This window comes from Haplochromis burtoni, unplaced genomic scaffold (genome assembly GCF_018398535.1).
Source record: "Haplochromis burtoni strain Fernald_Lab_line unplaced genomic scaffold, NCSU_Asbu1 Contig_79, whole genome shotgun sequence".
In the NCBI taxonomy this organism is placed as follows: Eukaryota; Metazoa; Chordata; class Actinopteri; order Cichliformes; family Cichlidae; genus Haplochromis; species Haplochromis burtoni.
In genome coordinates, this window is record NW_024582440.1 from 805,963 (window position 1) to 823,529 (window position 17,567).

General features: G+C 39.7%; 1 protein-coding gene across 3 annotated transcripts; it reads left to right on the forward strand.

Annotated features, from left to right (window-relative positions):
* Window positions 1-1,037: 1,037 nt before the first annotated feature.
* LOC102303431 (LIM domain and actin-binding protein 1) lies at window positions 1,038-16,535 on the forward strand. 3 transcript variants are annotated; one of them, XM_042222095.1, is made up of 10 exons: window positions 1,038-1,145; window positions 5,478-5,620; window positions 6,726-6,771; window positions 10,361-10,777; window positions 12,381-12,435; window positions 12,538-12,626; window positions 13,529-13,604; window positions 13,742-13,773; window positions 13,879-14,012; window positions 14,090-16,535. In XM_042222095.1, the coding sequence occupies exons 2-10, from the start codon at window positions 5,499-5,501 to the stop codon at window positions 15,165-15,167; spliced, it is 2,049 nt and encodes a 682-aa protein (XP_042078029.1). In that variant the 5' UTR covers window positions 1,038-1,145; window positions 5,478-5,498; the 3' UTR covers window positions 15,168-16,535. The 3 variants fall into 3 exon arrangements, with proteins under 3 accessions (XP_042078029.1, XP_042078030.1, XP_005924880.1); XM_042222096.1 differs by having other exon boundaries at window positions 13,882-14,012; XM_005924818.3 differs by lacking the exons at window positions 1,038-1,145; window positions 5,478-5,620; window positions 6,726-6,771 and adding an exon at window positions 6,788-7,312.
* Window positions 16,536-17,567: the final 1,032 nt, after the last annotated feature.

Sequence of the window (17,567 nt, forward strand, 5' to 3'; positions counted from 1 at the left end):
CACAGACACAACATAATCAACAACAAGTAGAACTTAAATAAATATGTCCCCCATGTCCTTAAAAGAAAAGAGGCTTGTGTGCTCCTGTCTCAGCCTTTTTGAAGTGTGTTATTATAATTCTAATAGTTTCACTACGAAAATGTGATACCAGTTACTTCTTTTAAGATGCAAGCAATGTATTTTTAAATGTTTTCAAAATAGCAACAGATCCTCATTAGATAACGAAACTGACTAAAAATTCCTCTCATTAGTAGAAGAGTGAGCAAATATGCATTTCTTTGGTAGAGAACACAAATTATTCAACTGAAAAACCGCCACTAACTTAAATATTTCACTTGGCCCCATTTGAGATGAGTTCAGTTCCCTGTAACAGCCTTGGCACAGAGAACAGATAGTACTTTGCTCAAGGACTCATACACTTGAGCAAAATGGTGGAAAATAAAAATTAAAGCTGTGATCTTCCTTCCTTGTAGCTCATCCAGCTGCTCTTATTTAGAAGGCAAATATCATGCAAACATTCAATGTCCCTTCCCTGACACAACCTGTTTTGACACCCATTACATTTAATAGGCTATTTTCCACAGGCAGGTCTTAAATAGTGGCTTTAGTAATGTTGTTGAGCTGGCACAATGCTATGTTTGACTTTGGAGCCTTGATTACTGATGGTATGTCTCACTTCTGTTTTTTTCTATTTTAAGCATTTTACTGCATTCTGTGGATGAAACATTGCATTTTATAACACTAGTACTACACTAACAATCAAGCTATTATGTTAGCAAGTTGAGGAACAGTTGCTGAAAACTGTCAAAAGACAAAGCACAGAAACCACCCAAACCTATTTCCTTCATGTTTTTCTTCCCTGAGCTTTCCCGTCGCCAGAAACGGTCTTTCTCTGGAATTTCTAGATGGGAACAACAGCTCACCCTGTAAGCAAGCACAAACGCAAACATACCAGGTAGGAGTAATTTAACACCTAAGGTCATTGGTGCATAAAATCACGTGACGTTTGTCTCGCGTACTTCCACTGCACCTTTCTGCTCGAGCCACACCGGGCGGTGACGCAGTGGCGGCAGCAGTGTCAGGTGTCGCACAGGTTTCACAAAAAAAAAAAAAAAAAAGAAGTGACTCAACGGAAGTTCGCACAGGTAAGACGAAACCTAAAATAATAGCATAAAACGGGGTTTAATATACGTTGTAGCTACTATCAAAATAATAACGCCTATTTTGAAAACACTGAGGCAGCCGGTGACTGTTTAGGTCGAGATTTTGAATTTTATTGTCAAGCACGTGCACATACTTCTTCCTCCTCCTCGCTGTCTTCCAGGGAAAATGCCAAACCAGCCCAGCAGCTAAGCTTGTACTCTTAAGCGTAGTCACTGAGCTCTTTCGTGTAAAACTTAAGTGAAACTTATTTTGAATAAAATTTTGAGCGTTTAAATCTTTGTTAAAGTGCAGGTCTATAGGCTAACAATATTAGCTCGCAGTTATAACCACCATCTTACTGTTGCACCTGTAATGAAAGTTTTTTTTTTTTTTAATTCAAAAAGACGCGATGCCCCCTGAACAGGGCTGCCGTTTTTAAAGTCGCGTCTGTTGCTCGCCTCTGTGCTGAGTCTTCACTTTAGACTCGGTTATTTTCGTCTGAACAGCTGATTTTGTGGTTTTGGTTTTAAGAATAGTTGCATCATAGCTCATTAATGTGTCAAACAATGCGGACTCCTCCTTAGTTGTTACCGTGTTGTGGTTACTTGTTGTCACGGAGAACTTTACTTTAAATAAGGGATAAAGGTCAGTATATAAACGGGTTTTTGATAAATTTATAAAGATTCTAATTTCTGTATTTTTATCACAGCGCACGCACCAAATCTTAGCTTCAGTTCTTTTCAGGCTTTGTTTAAGATGTATTATCCAAGTTACCTCTGATTCAGTCGATGTTCCTGTTGAAAACCTGCACAAGTAACACAAATGGTAACTATCAGAATTGTGGATCAGTTGGAAAACGACAGCTAAGAGTTAATAATATAATCCTGAGATGAGAGAGTGACAGTTTTTGAAAGATTAGATTATTTGTTGTCATACTAAAAAGCCATTAAACTGACTTGCATTATGTTTTATTAAGTGCTTAAACAGTAAATGCAATTTTTTCCCCTTTCAGGTTTCCATATAAGGTTGCTAAACAGGAAGTCAGAATTCTGAGCATTTGTTTTGCATACCTATGAAGCATTTCATTCTTTCCTTTGTATTAGTGTACAATTTTTGCTGCCTGTCTATGAGTGGATGAACACGTACAAGTAGAAAATCTCTCTTTCTAATAGTAGGGATTTGTGTTTGCTTTTGAGTCGTAGACGTCCTTTGTGTTTTCTTTGGTTTCTTCGGGCGTGTAGTGTTTAAGGATATGCAAAAGAGCGGATAGGCAACTTTAAACTGAAATGACCTGTATTATCCTTGTGGCAGATTGGTAGCTTGTCTAGGGTGTGTCCCTACCTTTCAATCGCAGTGCATGCAGGTATGGACTGCAGCCCCTGGATAACCTGCAAAAGAATCTGCAGTTTAAAAGGATGAATAGTACATTTTTCAGCACAGATATCAAATTTGAATGAAGAAGTAACTGGCTACAGCAAAATATACAATTAATCAATTGATAAACTGACTTTCCTGCCAGGTTTAAACATTGTAGCAGTAATGAGTAGCCTCTCAGATGTAAGAACCTCATAAAAAGTTATTCTGTTGTTAATCTGTGTCTCTCCTAAAAACTCTAACACTAACCTCAGACTAAATGAAATTAATTATATATAACTGACTAGAAATACATCTTATAAATATGTAATATGTGCAGTCATGTTTAATCACGTTTATCCAAAAGTGATTTCATGAGCACCAGTTGTACTGGACTATGTAATCTATGTAGTCAGTCCTATGGCGAAATTCAGTCCAAAGTCCTTACACTTTGCTTGTCCCAATTATGATTATGATGTAATAGGGACGCCTGAGTGAAAAGGTCCAGCTAGGAAGATAAATGATTACTGACTGTGCAGTGATTTCCAATTTATGGCTTTACAACCTACTGTCTGAGCACTAAACCAGGGTTTCATGGGCTAACATTCAGCTAATCCATCCTTGCTGACTTGGAAAACTGTACCAATAAAGCATGGGTTTGTCAGGACATTATTCATGACAAAGAAGACATTTCTGTTTGCTGGGAATGTGGTTGTTGGACCTTTTTATGAATGTTGGTTTTGTAAGGACAATGGGCTCACGCTCTGCTGTTATCAGTTTGTGTTGCTGTCTTGCAATCAAGTGGCACAAGCTGGAGAGCAAGTTTGAACATGTGGACTTGTGTGTTTGCATCCCACACTTCATGTGCTTGTTCTCCGTCGTATGTACGTCAGGAGCAAGAACAGATATCTGTCAGAGTGCATGTCATAGGCCTGCACATGTATTTCGAGTGCAAAGTTTCACTCTGGCATAAATCTTCTCAAGAGGTTGCATATGCCAAGAAAGTGGTGTTGCTGTCAGATAACTTGGTGGACTCATAGCAAATGCAGATTGGAAGAGGGAGTCTGTCACTTTATGTCCATGAAAAGCAAGAATTCTTCATTCAAGTGTCTAATAGAGGCAACTAGAGGACTGGCCTTGCTGTTTAAAAAAATTAGTTTTTCTTACAGGGAGTGCAGAATTATTAGGCAAGTTGTATTTTTGAGGAATAATTTTATTATTGAACAACAACCATGTTCTCAATGAACCCAAAAAACTCATTAATATCAAAGCTGAATGTTTTTGGAAGTAGTTTTTAGTTTTAGCTATTTTAGGGGGATATCTGTGTGTGCAGGTGACTATTACTGTGCATAATTATTAGGCAACTTAACAAAAAACAAATATATACCCATTTCAATTATTTATTTTTACCAGTGAAACCAATATAACATCTCCACATTCACAAATATACATTTCTGACATTCAAAAAAACAAAACAAATCAGCGACCAATATAGCCACCTTTCTTTGCAAGGACACTCAAAAGCCTGCCATCCATGGATTCTGTCAGTGTTTTGATCTGTTCACCATCAACATTGCGTGCAGCAGCAACCACAGCCTCCCAGACACTGTTCAGAGAGGTGTACTGTTTTCCCTCCTTGTAAATCTCACATTTGATGATGGACCACAGGTTCTCAATGGGGTTCAGATCAGGTGAACAAGGAGGCCATGTCATTAGTTTTTCTTCTTTTATACCCTTTCTTGCCAGCCACGCTGTGGAGTACTTGGACGCGTGTGATGGAGCATTGTCCTGCATGAAAATCATGTTTTTCTTGAAGGATGCAGACTTCTTCCTGTACCACTGCTTGAAGAAGGTGTCTTCCAGAAACTGGCAGTAGGACTGGGAGTTGAGCTTGACTCCATCCTCAACCCGAAAAGGCCCCACAAGCTCATCTTTGATGATACCAGCCCAAACCAGTACTCCACCTCCACCTTGCTGGCGTCTGAGTCGGACTGGAGCTCTCTGCCCTTTACCAATCCAGCCACGGGCCCATCCATCTGGCCCATCAAGACTCACTCTCATTTCATCAGTCCATAAAACCTTAGAAAACCAGTCTTGAGATATTTCTTGGCCCAGTCTTGACGTTTCAGCTTGTGTGTCTTGTTCAGTGGTGGTCGTCTTTCAGCCTTTCTTACCTTGGCCATGTCTCTGAGTATTGCACACCTTGTGCTTTTGGGCACTCCAGTGATGTTGCAGCTCTGAAATATGGCCAAACTGGTGGCAAGTGGCATCTTGGCAGCTGCACGCTTGACTTTTCTCAGTTCATGGGCAGTTATTTGCGCCTTGGTTTTTCCACACGCTTCTTGCGACCCTGTTGACTATTTTGAATGAAACGCTTGATTGTTCGATGATCACGCTTCAGAAGCTTTGCAATTTTGAGACTGCTGCATCCCTCTGCAAGATATCTCACTATTTTTGACTTTTCTGAGCCTGTCAAGTCCTTCTTTTGACCCATTTTGCCAAAGGAAAGGACGTTGCCTAATAATTATGCACACCTGATATAGGGTGTTGATGTCATTAGACCACACCCCTTCTCATTACAGAGATGCACATCACCTAATATGCTTAATTGGTAGTAGGCTTTCGAGCCTATACAGCTTGGAGTAAGACAACATGCATGAAGAGGATGATGTGGACAAAATACTCATTTGCCTAATAATTCTGCACTCCCTGTATTTGTGACTTTTCCCCGAAGATGGAGAAAATAGGAGACAACAGAAACATCAGTAAATCAGTGCAGCAGAATAGTCAGTTGCCCACTAAAGACATCCCTTAACTATATGCACAAGGGACCATATTGCCATTGCGTCAAACAGATACATGAACTGTAGTGTTGAGATGCCTGAAATTGTTTGAGTATTAGTGTCAGAAGCTAAGAAATGCAGTCTGTATTCTAATACATATTTCTTACATTAGGAGTATTTGTGTTTTGTTTCTTTTAGGTATTTGGGTAATTGGCCGACATGGAAAGTAATCCATTCAGTCGAAGGAACTGGGCGGCACAGTCCATGCGTATCACTGCGAAGGAGCTGTCTCTGGTCACCACCCGAGGGAAAACCAATGCCATTGCAGAGCGCTTCTCCAAGTGAGTAACACTGTGTTGTCAGTAATATTTGCTTGTACTTTTAAAATGACCCTAATAGTAAAAGCTTAAATATACACTTATGTACTGAAAACTGAATCCACGTAGACGACAGCCCACTACAGACCCATGTGATTTGCTCTTGTGGTCTCTTGATCTCAGTCACAATTTCAGTATTTTGTATGTAATACATCAAAATAGGGACTGAACAAGTAAATGGTAAATGGCCTGTATTTGTATAGCGCTTTACTAGTCCCTAAGGACCCCAAAGCGCTTTACACATCCAGTCATCCACCCATTCACACACACATTCACACACTGGTGATGGCAAGCTACATTGTAGCCACAGCCACCCTGGGGCTGCCGGACACTGGCGCCACCGGGCCCTCTGACCACCACCAGTAGGCAACGGGTGAAGTGTCTTGCCCAAGGACACAACAATCGAGACTGTCGGAGCTGGGGCGCAAACCGGCAACCTTCCGATTACAAGGCGAACTCCCAACTCTTGAGCCACGATCGCCCCTTGCTAGCATTGGGTCTAAACCAATGCTAGCAAGTTATACCTTGCTAGCATTGGTTTAGACCCATTTTGCTTTTAAAACTGCCTTAATTCATCATGGCCTAGATTCAACAAGGTCCTGAAAACATTTCTTAGAGCCTCTTGAGCCACGATCGCCCCTACTATTCAAGTCAAACTTTAATTGTCGCAGAGTGCATTACATGTTAAACATTTTTGCAGTTAAAGACTAGTGATCACTGATCTAAAGCACTTACCAACTAGTTGATGATGTATGGATAAGACCTCTTAATATTTTATGATTTATTGTTTGTGTTACACAGTGCTAAAAAATGACAAAAAATACTATATATTTTCTGTTAAAGGTATAAAAATATAAAATAAACTAAATTAAAACTTTATATAAACACAACAAAATCAGACAAAAAAAACAACATTAAAATTAAATTCAAGTCTATCACTTATTGAGTTTACATTTTTTTCATTTCACAAGGTTCTTGAAGGAACAAATGGGCCTTTTAGAAAATTATGTGTATCTGCTTGTTATTGTTTTGAATCACTAGATGTCAGTGTTGTTTCTTTCTCTCTCAGGTACCAGAAAGCTGCTGAAGATTTGAGTGCAGAAAAGAAAAAAGGAGTAAGTACTTCTCTGAACAGATGGATAGTAGCAACATTTCATTTTCCAGTGACATCAGTTTAGAGTAATTTCTATTTTACCATGAGTTAAATAGTTTTGTGCAGCTGTTCCTGAATTTAATACATGAAAAAATAGAAAGAGTTCTCACATAAAGATCATCACGTCTTGTTTACAGCATTCTGATAATCCTGTCATAATGAACGGCATGATTAAATGATGTTTTTCTATGCAGCACGTCTTGCTTCATTTGCTCAGCATCCCCTAGTAATGGTGTTCAACTAATTACAGTATGAAGAGTACACATGCAAACACACACACTCACCATGCCAACACACTGTCTGGGCCAAATGTCTTGTCCTGGCTTACATCTCATTGGCCACTTGTTGCGATGGGCAGGCTATCAAGCCCATAATCCTACTTTAGTGTAATCCCCATGCAATGTTTCCAACTGTAGGTTAGCTGCCTTGTCAGAAAGACTGGCAAAAACCTGGACTGGGATTAAACCAATAACCCACCAGCTAATACCATGAAGAAATATGAGGTATTGTAGCCATGGTTGTGTATAATATCGTTATTGTTTACCAGTAAGGGTAGTTAGCTTCTTTTTTCTGTGTTTAATGATATGACTGGTAATGCGGATGACATCAGCCTTTCTTCCTCTCCCATAGAAACATGATGTGACTGCATTAGACAGACACTACCCTGTGTTATTTTGTTGTAACATAACTGTAATGAAACACTGCTAGTGTAAATAGTTGGATTAACCACTGTTTTCTCTAACTTATGCTTTAGACTGAATCACTCTGGTTTACTTGTATGTCTATGAGGTAGGTGTACAGCTCATGTACCACAAAGGTCTAGTTACAGTATCAGAGGATAATAGTCATCTCCACGTGTGTCTGAGACAAGTTTGAATGAGCAGCGTAAAAACGCCATCTGGCTGTGTGTGTGTGTGTGTGTGTGTGTGTGTGTGTGTGTGTGTGTGGTGGAGGGGGAAATGAATAATCTGTCAGATAAATTACATAAAAAATTGATAACAATTTTGTTGCATAGTTATGAGGGACCAAACGATTAAACTGCAAAGAGTAAACGATGTGATATTATGTTAATATTCACAGATTCAACAACAAATGGTTACAATAAGAAACTGAGAAATCTATTTTTTTCCTCAGTTTTTATCCTTTTATGTGATGTAACAATTCAGTACGAGAGCAACTTATTCTTATATTTTATATGTTGTAATTTTTTTGTGTGAGGGGGATTATTGCTTGGCAGGATCATCTATCCAACATGTATTTTCCTTCTGCAACCAGGGAATCTGAAAACAAAGCCTGTCAAAAGGGTCTTTGTGGTATCTGATGGTGTAGCTGTTCACAAAATATTGATGAAGTGAGTCAAATTCAGTTGTTCTGATAACTCTACACAGTCCTTGTAGCTTAAGCAGAAAAAACTAGGGAAGAAAAAAGAAATGCACTGGATATAGGGTCTTGCAGTCTCAGCTAGTTTAATACTATGCTATAATTAGTGCAAAATATTCGTACCTTTTAAATTCAGAAATCAGTGGCCATCAAGGCAACTGTGTAATACTCTGTGATGTGGTTCTTCTGACAGTGTTCTGATGGGAGAAAGCAGGTTTAACAAAACATGAATCTTTAATCTGAACTTTTGAAGTGTAGTTCCAGTTCCAGAGCAGCTGGATAATTAGCCAAGGCAGCTCTGAGTAGCTTGAACCTGGTTGAAGTTCATCCACAGCAGCCATAAAAAACCCTTTAATTTGTGGAGCTCTGATACTGTGATTCATCATGGCAGAGGGGAAATAAAAAACTATTTTAATCCAGTGAGTCTACGAGTATGAGTGAGTTCCAGTTTGAATCATGACATTTAATGTTGTGATATTTATTATATTTATTTATAGTATTTATATTTATAGTATAAATATAGTATAACTAGGGTGTCAATGTTCAGACTGATGTAAATTATTACATGTCAAGCGTAACATTTAAAAAAAACCTGTTCAGCAGTATATAATTACTGCCTGTGTTTAAAAAAACAAACAAAAAAAACAAAAACAAAAAAAAACAGTCTCCATTAAGTCTCCATTGAGTACTACCGATGAATCTCAAAACTCCTAAAAATGTACACAGTCTCCAGTATGATATGAAAAGTATGACAAAAATGTTCCACCACAACATCACAATTCATTGTTAAGCTATTTTCATTTTTTACTAAGAATTTGTTGACGATTAATTCTTGTACAACCATTGCTGTTTTCTAATAACTATTTATTTGAATGGCTGTGTCCATGTTTTTAAATTTTGTCTTTGTCCTAAGACTTGTATTATTTGGCTGGTATCATAAATCCCATAGATACGGTTTTCAGTCACATTATCTTGATAAATTGTTTGGGATTGAAAGGCTGTCCAAGTCGTCACAGTTAACAAAGAGTTAACTTTTCCCTGTTTGAATCATTTCCTGCTCTGGTTTCCTGGGTATTCTGACTCTCTCTCTTTCACTTTCCTGCTGTTAAAGGGGCTGGACTAGCTCTTACAAGTAGATCTTGTCTTGCTGCTAGCATCCGGGAGGGCTCTGCCTCCCACTATCTGTCTGCACTGTGACCTGTAGAGGACCAATCAAAGGACTCCCACATCTTTTGCTGTCTAGTTGTGGTTACACCTCGTTCGGCCATTTCATCGCATTCAAGGTTTACTTTCTTCCTTTTGGCTTGAAAATCAAGGGCCAGCTCCACTACTTTTCAGTTATTCATATTCCTTGTGGTCTTGCCTGACAAAGACTGTCATTGTGCCTTTTGTTATTTTGTCCTTGCTTTTTTTTTTTTTTACAGATTTCTTCTTTTGTCTGTCCGAATGTTAATTCAACTCTTTTTCAGATGTACCAGATTAATTTTATTCACTATGGCCGAGGTAGTGGTGTCTAGTAGTGGATGGGGTTTTGGCGCTTTTTTTTTTTTTGGGGTTTGGTTTTCATTCACTTGTAATCTCTACTTTACTTTCTTATATTCAAGGAGATTTAATTAAGTTAAATTTAATTTAGTAATAGCATAACTTGTTTAAATGTTCACACAGGAAGCTTTGATAGAAAAGTTCATGTTACAAGTTGATTTCTTACCATTCTCACATCCTCTTTTTTTCCAACACTTTCATAATTAAGGAAGTTCATGCCTTCTATTATTGTGCCATGCTGCTTGCTGCTGTCTTCCTGTCACTGGTGGCAGCAGATAAGTAGTGAAAAGAGTTGCTGTCAGTGTCTTCGGGTAAGGTAGAAATTGTCATGTGGAAAGGAATGCAACTGAAGGATCTGTCTCAGATATCTCCATCTTGAGCCAGCTGTTAAAATTCAGCAGCTACAGCATAATATTTATTTCCTGGACCAACTTTGAACAGCTGTTCACCTAATCCTTGGGTGAAGCCAAGTTCAGATTCAGGCATTTCCTTTATTCCATTATACGGGACTGTGGATAAAGCTGTATGTCCTAATAGTGCATGCGTGTATAGTTTAGCTTATACACAGTGATTTTATGGTAAGCATAACATGCTCAACATAAAATTTTCTTTTCTTTTCTTTCTTGCAGTCTTTTGAGAGCGGAACAGTAGCCCTGCGATCTGGCAACCTCAGTGTTCTGAAGAAGCGCTGGGAGCAAGGAGGAACCGGTGATCAGGACAAGCCGCCTTCGGTTCCACCTCCACACCAGCCCATCTCACGCCACAGGCCTCGTACCTTGAACAGGCCTCCTTCCGTTACTGAGCCTCCGGTAAAGAGTCCTGGCCCACTGACAGATCAGGGAGGTCAACACGCAGTCAATAGTGTTCAGCAGGCCTCAGCAGCTCCAGAGATTGAAGACCAGAGAGGGTTGGAGAAGGAAGAGATGATGAATGAAAAGCTTGAACAGCACGTTCCAACCAGCCCGTGTGCCTCTTATGAAAAGCCCAGAGTGCCTTTGAACAACCTAAAGATGAAGTTTGAGAAAGGAGAAAAGCCTACGGAAAAGGTAAAATATTTTGCTTTTGATATCCCTGTAGCTGTGGTCACTGTATCTTCAACATGAGGATCTGAGGGTAAGGATTTTGTACTTTTGGGTAAAATAATTGTAACCATAATGCTGAGTCAGACCAGTCTTGTGCAATATTAGAAAAAAGACTGATGGCACAATGTTTCCCACATGTAGTGAGCTCCATGTTGCCTTCGTGACTATAGTTAATTAGTACATTTAAAACAATCTTACATGCTAATTGCTTTGCTGCTACAATCTCTGTCCAACAGTATACTAGTGACTCGTAGTTCATAAACAGAGATAAGAAGCTCTGAGTCACATATTAATGATTGATAAAAACCTGTGACCGTCCTGTATGTGCAGAAGTACTCAGTGCTTAGTGTAGTTTCTGCAGATTTTCAACATCCTTCATATTTAGATTGTTTTAAATGCATTACCCATTTTTACCCAGTTTCTTCTGTTTTCTGAAGGAGCGCTTGTCCGTGTGAATTTACCCTTGTTCTCCTCAGCACCACCCACTCATCTCTATCTTTCATTCATTCAGCCCAAAACAACAAGTATGCCACTCTTTATCTTCTGTAACAGAGGAATGCAGAAGCATTCCTGACCTGGGGCCGTCTCATTCCTCACAGGATCCCTTCTGAGGAGCAGTTGTCTTTATCTCACGTTTTATTAGCTGCAGTGCGTACCCTGCTCTACTGGGATTTTCCCAGTCCTGGGAATCATATTTAATTTTTTTTATTGTATTTTGTTGTGCAGCTCTGTATACACCATGTACTGCAGTCATGAAACAACCTATAAAATAAAATGAACTAAGTCGTAGTGTTTTTCACTGCTAGTAAAGAAGAAGTGAAATTTACATTACTAACATTTAAAAATTAGACTGGAGCCTTTATAACTGAAATGGTTATATAACCTTATAATCAAATATAGTGCAGTGCACCCTTTGCCCCTGTCTGGCTGCAGCTTTCAATATTTTAATGTTCTAGTTGGTGTTTGATTTGCATGGCAGGGGCGGTCTGCGAGACAACAGGACTCCAAAGTTCCAGTGAAGCAGTCTGTAGAAATGGGCTATTTTAATTGGTCCAAACCAGCTCATGTGTGTAAAGGATAGGTGGTGCGAGAAACTGTGTGGTTTTCTCATTTGTTTGAGTAAAACAGGCATATTGGCAGACCAACGCACAGAGCTCACTCTTTAGTAGAGTGGAATAATTTTGGTTCTTTGCCCACGTGCAAACGTGTGTTTGGTTCTTTTTAACCACATGCTGCATGGCTGTCTCTGCAGATACCGCTCTGGTTACTGCCAGGTATTCACTGGATGCCTGGAAAGCACATGAGCTTGATTTTGTGCATTTTTTACTGCTGAGTTCAATATCTGCTGCTCAAAACTTGCAGCTTGTTTGGGTTTGATCCAGTCCTACAGGCAGTGTGACTTTTGACCACTTGCCAGTGACAATGCTATGAATAAAAAGATAAATGAACTGATTTAGGCCACAATTAAAGGCAGGGGAGGAGCAGAAAACAAATTTATGCTTAAAAGTTCATAACTTCACCTTCATAAACTGATCTTCAGAACCCATCAGTTGTTTTATTCTTCCAGGGTGGCAGAGCAGCACTTCGTAGTACTTCATCAGATGACGTGGAGCAGCCAAGCAGTAAGCAAATATCAGTAGCATTAATGAAATGCAGAAAGATTTGGGTTTAATGCAAAACAACGTCAGGCAAGGCACTTAATTTGATCCTCTCTTCTGCTTCAGGTCGCCCTGTGCTGAGGCGATCATCATCTCTGAAGGAAAAGATGGCCAAGTACCAGTTTGCTGTTGCTAAACAAGAGCAGACACATTCTGTGAGTTCATGTAATAAAGAGGTTCACAACAAAAACGGTGAAAATCCCAGTAATTAAAAGATTACCTCGTATTTTGGAGATTTTAAGAGAATTTTAATGAACATGATTCAAAGTGATCAAAACAACAATCAAAGTCCAACATTATTCATTACATATGTTAGTTACATCTTACCCGTACTGATTTCGAGCTCCTTTCGCTTTCAGAGCTGCATTATTTGTTAGTGACAACAAGCTGCTGGAAAAGTTCCTCCGAGATTTTTGGTCCATGTTGGCGTGACAGGATCACACAGTTAATGCATATTAACTGTGTGGATATATGAGCTCACTGTCATGTTCAAGAAACCAGTTTGAGATTGAGTTTTGTTACATGGAGTGTTATACTGCAGCCGTCAGAAGATGGGTACACTGTGGTTATAAAGGCATGGCCATTGTTAGTAACACTACTCAGGTGCTGTGGTGTTTTAATGATGCTCCCTTAGTACTAAGGAGCCCAAGGTTTCCCAAGAAAATACCCCCCACAACATTACACCACCACCAGCAGCCTGAGCTGTTTATACAAGGCAGGCTTGATCCATGCTTTTATGTTGTTTACCCCACCATCTGAATGCTGCAGCAGAAATAGAGACCATGCAACATTTCTCCAGTCTCTGCTCAGTTTGTACTTCAGCAGGTCATCGTGGCCATGTTTACATGCATAAATACATCCAGGTGCTGTTATTGCCAGCAACTCAACTAATCTTTCCCACACAGAAAATGAATTTTATCATTCAGCACAGACCATTTGTTCTACCTTGCTTTTGTAACTCATGCTTCTCTGAGATGTTTACCTTTCTGTACCAGAAACAGGTGAACATCTCATTGTTTATTATATAACAATCAATGTTTCTCTCTTTTTCCTCCAGGTTTCGGCCTCACAGTCTGCTCCAAAAGCATCTGCATCTGAAAATGAGAAAGTAACACCTGTGCCTGAATGCAATGGTTGGTCTTAAAGGATACTTGGAGAATACAGTCATGTGCAAATTTCATTTTTACTGTGCATATTGTGCTACTAGTCTGCTTTACCAGTCTTAATAATTGAGCAGCAACTGAGCTCGTTTATGTTCTGTCTGTTTTAGGGGACAGCACGGAGCAACCAAAATCACCACGGGTGAGTCATCACAGTGAACAGTAGACATGCACATATCATTAACTTAAAAAAAAAAAATCAGCCAGTGTTAATTGTCAATAAAGCTGACACTATTTATGTTTTTAGAAGTTTCGCCCACCAGAGAAGGAGACGTGCATCGCTTGTACAAAGCAAGTGTATCCACTGGAGAGACTTGTGGCCCATCAGCATGTCTACCACAAAAGCTGCTTCCGCTGTATTCATTGCAGCACAAAGCTTAGGTAAGCATTCACACCAGATGCTTACCACTTCTATATCATAATCTCCTCTCATGTAAATATTCCTGTCTGTTTTATAGTCTTGCAAATTATGCTTCTCTGCATGGAAACATCTACTGCAAGGCCCATTTCAACCAGCTCTTCAAAGCCAAAGGCAACTATGATGAAGGCTTTGGTCATCGGCCTCATAAGGAGATGTGGGAGCCGCGAGTTGACGGAGATGAAGATGTTGAAGCGGTGAAGCAAAAAGAAGAAGAGAAAACTGCAACAGTGAATCGTCCAGCTGAGAGTGCCTCAGACATGCAGCCTGTCCCAGATGTGGAAACGTCTCCACATGTTAAGGTTACAGATCTGACCGCCTTACTGGAAAAGCAGAGTCGCAAGCAGACAAATGTGAGCTCTGATGAGAAAGGTCAGTCAGAAAAGCCAACTGAGAAACGCAAACTGAAGATCGACTGGCCTCCCCGGACGGGTGAGCAGCACACCGGGACAGAATCCCTTAGTCCAGTCACAGAGGACATTGGTTCAAGCCGACCCTGGAGAGCCAAGTGGCCTCCAGATGATGAAGCGCCTTCAACTTTCCAGAGCTCAGAGCGTGCTGAATTGAAGAGCCTGAGGAGGAGCACTTCTCTTAAGGAGCGGATTCGGCCTTTTACAATAGCAGCCAAACCCAAGTCCACAAACCCCACAGGTCCTCGCGAGCCTCGTCGTAATCTCAAATCTTTGCAGGATTGGAGAGCATCTTTTGAGGAAAAAACATCTTCTGAAGAATCAACCAAGGAAAATAAACCAGAAGTCCAGCAGGAGAAAAAGCAGAAAAAGAAAGAGAAGATATCTCAGATGCAAAGTGAAGATATAGAGACCATCTCTGAGGGGGACGTGGCGAGTCAGGTTGAGAAAAAGAAAGAAAGAGATGAGGGAGTAAAAAGAAATACAAAAGGAGACAAGGCGGCTGGGGATGAGGGCTCTTTGAGAAGCTTATCTCCTGAGATGCCAATCAACCTTTCTCCACCATCAAAGCCAAACCAGAACCGCACCTCCCAGGATGTGGGCTTCTGGGAAGAGGACAAAGAAGGAAGTGATGCAGAGGATCTGAGTGCAGAGGATATAATCAAGAAGAACCGCTGTTATGAAGAGGAGGAGGACACTGAGTCATAGAGTACCTTACAATTTTACTGTCACTTCCTTACACCTTAAAACCCCTTTTCATATTCTCAGTTTATACGTAGATTATAATTTTAGCTTTGCCAGATTTTATAGTGATGCAAAAGTGTGTAATAGAGTATGCGCATTCATGCATATTTATATATTGAATACTGCCTTATGTTAACAGTTAATAACTTAAAAATGCAAAATTTTGTTTCGCATACTTATTTTCATTATATAGTTTAAACATATCTGATGTATCTTGTTTATGACTGATGATAATACTGCAAGGCTGGCCTCTGTTAAATTGAATCATTGACTGTGGTCATTATGTGCAGCGTGAGCAGCATATTATGTGCAGGAGGTGTATCCACAATCTATTATAATTTATGTGGCACTTAATAGTACTCTTTAACTACGGGGAGTACCAGACTGCATGCAGCCAAACAGTCACAACGTGCAAGAAACAGTCTAAATATCTGCACTGCCCAGATGTCAGAAAGCACAGATATTACAGTTTAGGTTTTACACTTTGATTTAATTTCAATAGTAAATTAAAGAGAAAAAATTAAACAGAAGTTGAACAATTATGTGCTTGCTAAGAATTTACCTTATCTCCATACAACAAAAGCCTTGTCTTCTCTCAAGGATGAAAATACTGTCCAGTACTTCCAGTACTCCCTAATAGCCGTCCCTTTGTTATGTAATTACTCTGATTTTTTTTTTCTCTCTCTGCAAGCGTCAGGCATGTTGAAATCATTTAATTTTCTCAATCAATCAATCAATCAATGAATCAATGAATCAATCAATCGTACTATGCTAGCTGTAGCCTATCTCAGCTACCATGGGGCGAGAGGCAGGGTACACCTGGACAGGTTGCCAGCCTGACGCAGGGCTCCACATCTCACTATGATTAGCGTGCATCTGAACATTCAACTATCACAAGGCCAGCTGCTTTTACTTGGTTAAAGTAACTAGATATTTAGGTATACAGACAAACAAGCGAGTGAAGTCCAACACCATGCTGCTGGGGGATTTTTGCTTTGATAGAAGTACAATTAGCGCTACAGTGATACATCAGAAAAGGCTTCCCTTAGTCTCAATCATAGCTGAAAAAGCTTTGATATGTTATTTATTTAGAGCTTTTTGATTGTGATGTTACATGTTAGAATATTTTTATTATTAATCACCATTGTCACAGTACAGAACTTTTTCTGGTAGGAAACTTTTCAGTTGCATACCCTTGGGGCCTTCAGATTTTTTTTGTTTCATTCTTCTCAAATGTAATCCGGTTTATACTGTATGTTCACTCTTTGTATTTTATATTGGTGGGATGTATGTTTTTAATAAATTGAACAATAAACCTTGGGTACCACAGTCTAAGCTGTCCATTCAATGGAGGATTTGAGCAAAATGGACTCTTTTAATGTATAAACTACACAGGAACACAAAGGTTCATCTAGACCAGGGGTCAGCAACCTTTAACACCCAAAGAGCTATTTGGACGCGATTTCCACGCAAAAGAAATCACTGGGAGCCGCAAATACTTTTTGACATCTAAAATGAAGATAACACTGTGTATATGTGTTGTATGTATATATATGTGTGTGTGTGTGTGTGTGTGTGTGATGTGTATTATATTTATTTATATATAAATATATAATTTGGCTTTTGGAGCCTTGACCTGACTTTTAAAAAATAATTGGAAAAAAAGCACTATGCTGCTAAAAGATGAAAAATAGATATTTGCAAAATTCTGCCTAAATATGTATTTTACCTGGTTAATGTGTGTGGCGGGGCGTGGTCGCGGGAGGCGGACGCACCTGAGCGGCACCCGCATCACGCCTCGCCGCCTTAACGTCTGTGCTCTCTATGCTGTTGTGTTGGTATGTGTCGGGCTGTGAGCTTTAACACCGGCTGTATGCGTACAGCAACCGTGTGTGAAAAGTGGTCAATAAAGAGATGCTGAAAAGCGTGTTCATGGAAACATCGTCGGGTCTGCCGTGATATGTTTACAATGGGACTTCTGCTCCTGAACCTCTGCGCACAGCGTCTGCAAATCGGGGCTGTACGAAGTCACTTTCATCTTTACACAGGACTGTAAGCTGTCATCTGTGAGGCGTGAGCGGTATTTGTTTTAAACATAGTTCACGGTGGAGAACAGCTGCTGACATAATATGGATCCGAAGATCGATAATTGGCCTACCTGGGGTTGAAAGTCTCGATAAATGCACGGCGTTTCGGTGGGTATATCGGCTTCCGCAAGTGTGACGCTTATTTTGAGCGATCAAAAACTAATAGAATATAATTTTATATTTATATTTCAATATCACAGTAATCTTCCAATTTAGAACTACAAGTTAAAAAAGAACTAACATAAATAAAATACACTTCAGCTAATTAAAAAAATAA

Bases quoted from the DNA above. Each gene is read 5' to 3' on its own strand.
- LOC102303431 (XM_042222095.1), top strand. From the start codon at position 5,499: ATGGAAAGTAATCCATTCAGTCGAAGGAACTGGGCGGCACAGTCCATG. The intron at 13,605-13,741 runs GTTGGTCTTAAA...TGTCTGTTTTAG, and splicing joins ACCTGTGCCTGAATGCAATG to GGGACAGCACGGAGCAACCA. The intron at 14,013-14,089 runs GTAAGCATTCAC...TCTGTTTTATAG, and splicing joins CATTGCAGCACAAAGCTTAG to TCTTGCAAATTATGCTTCTC.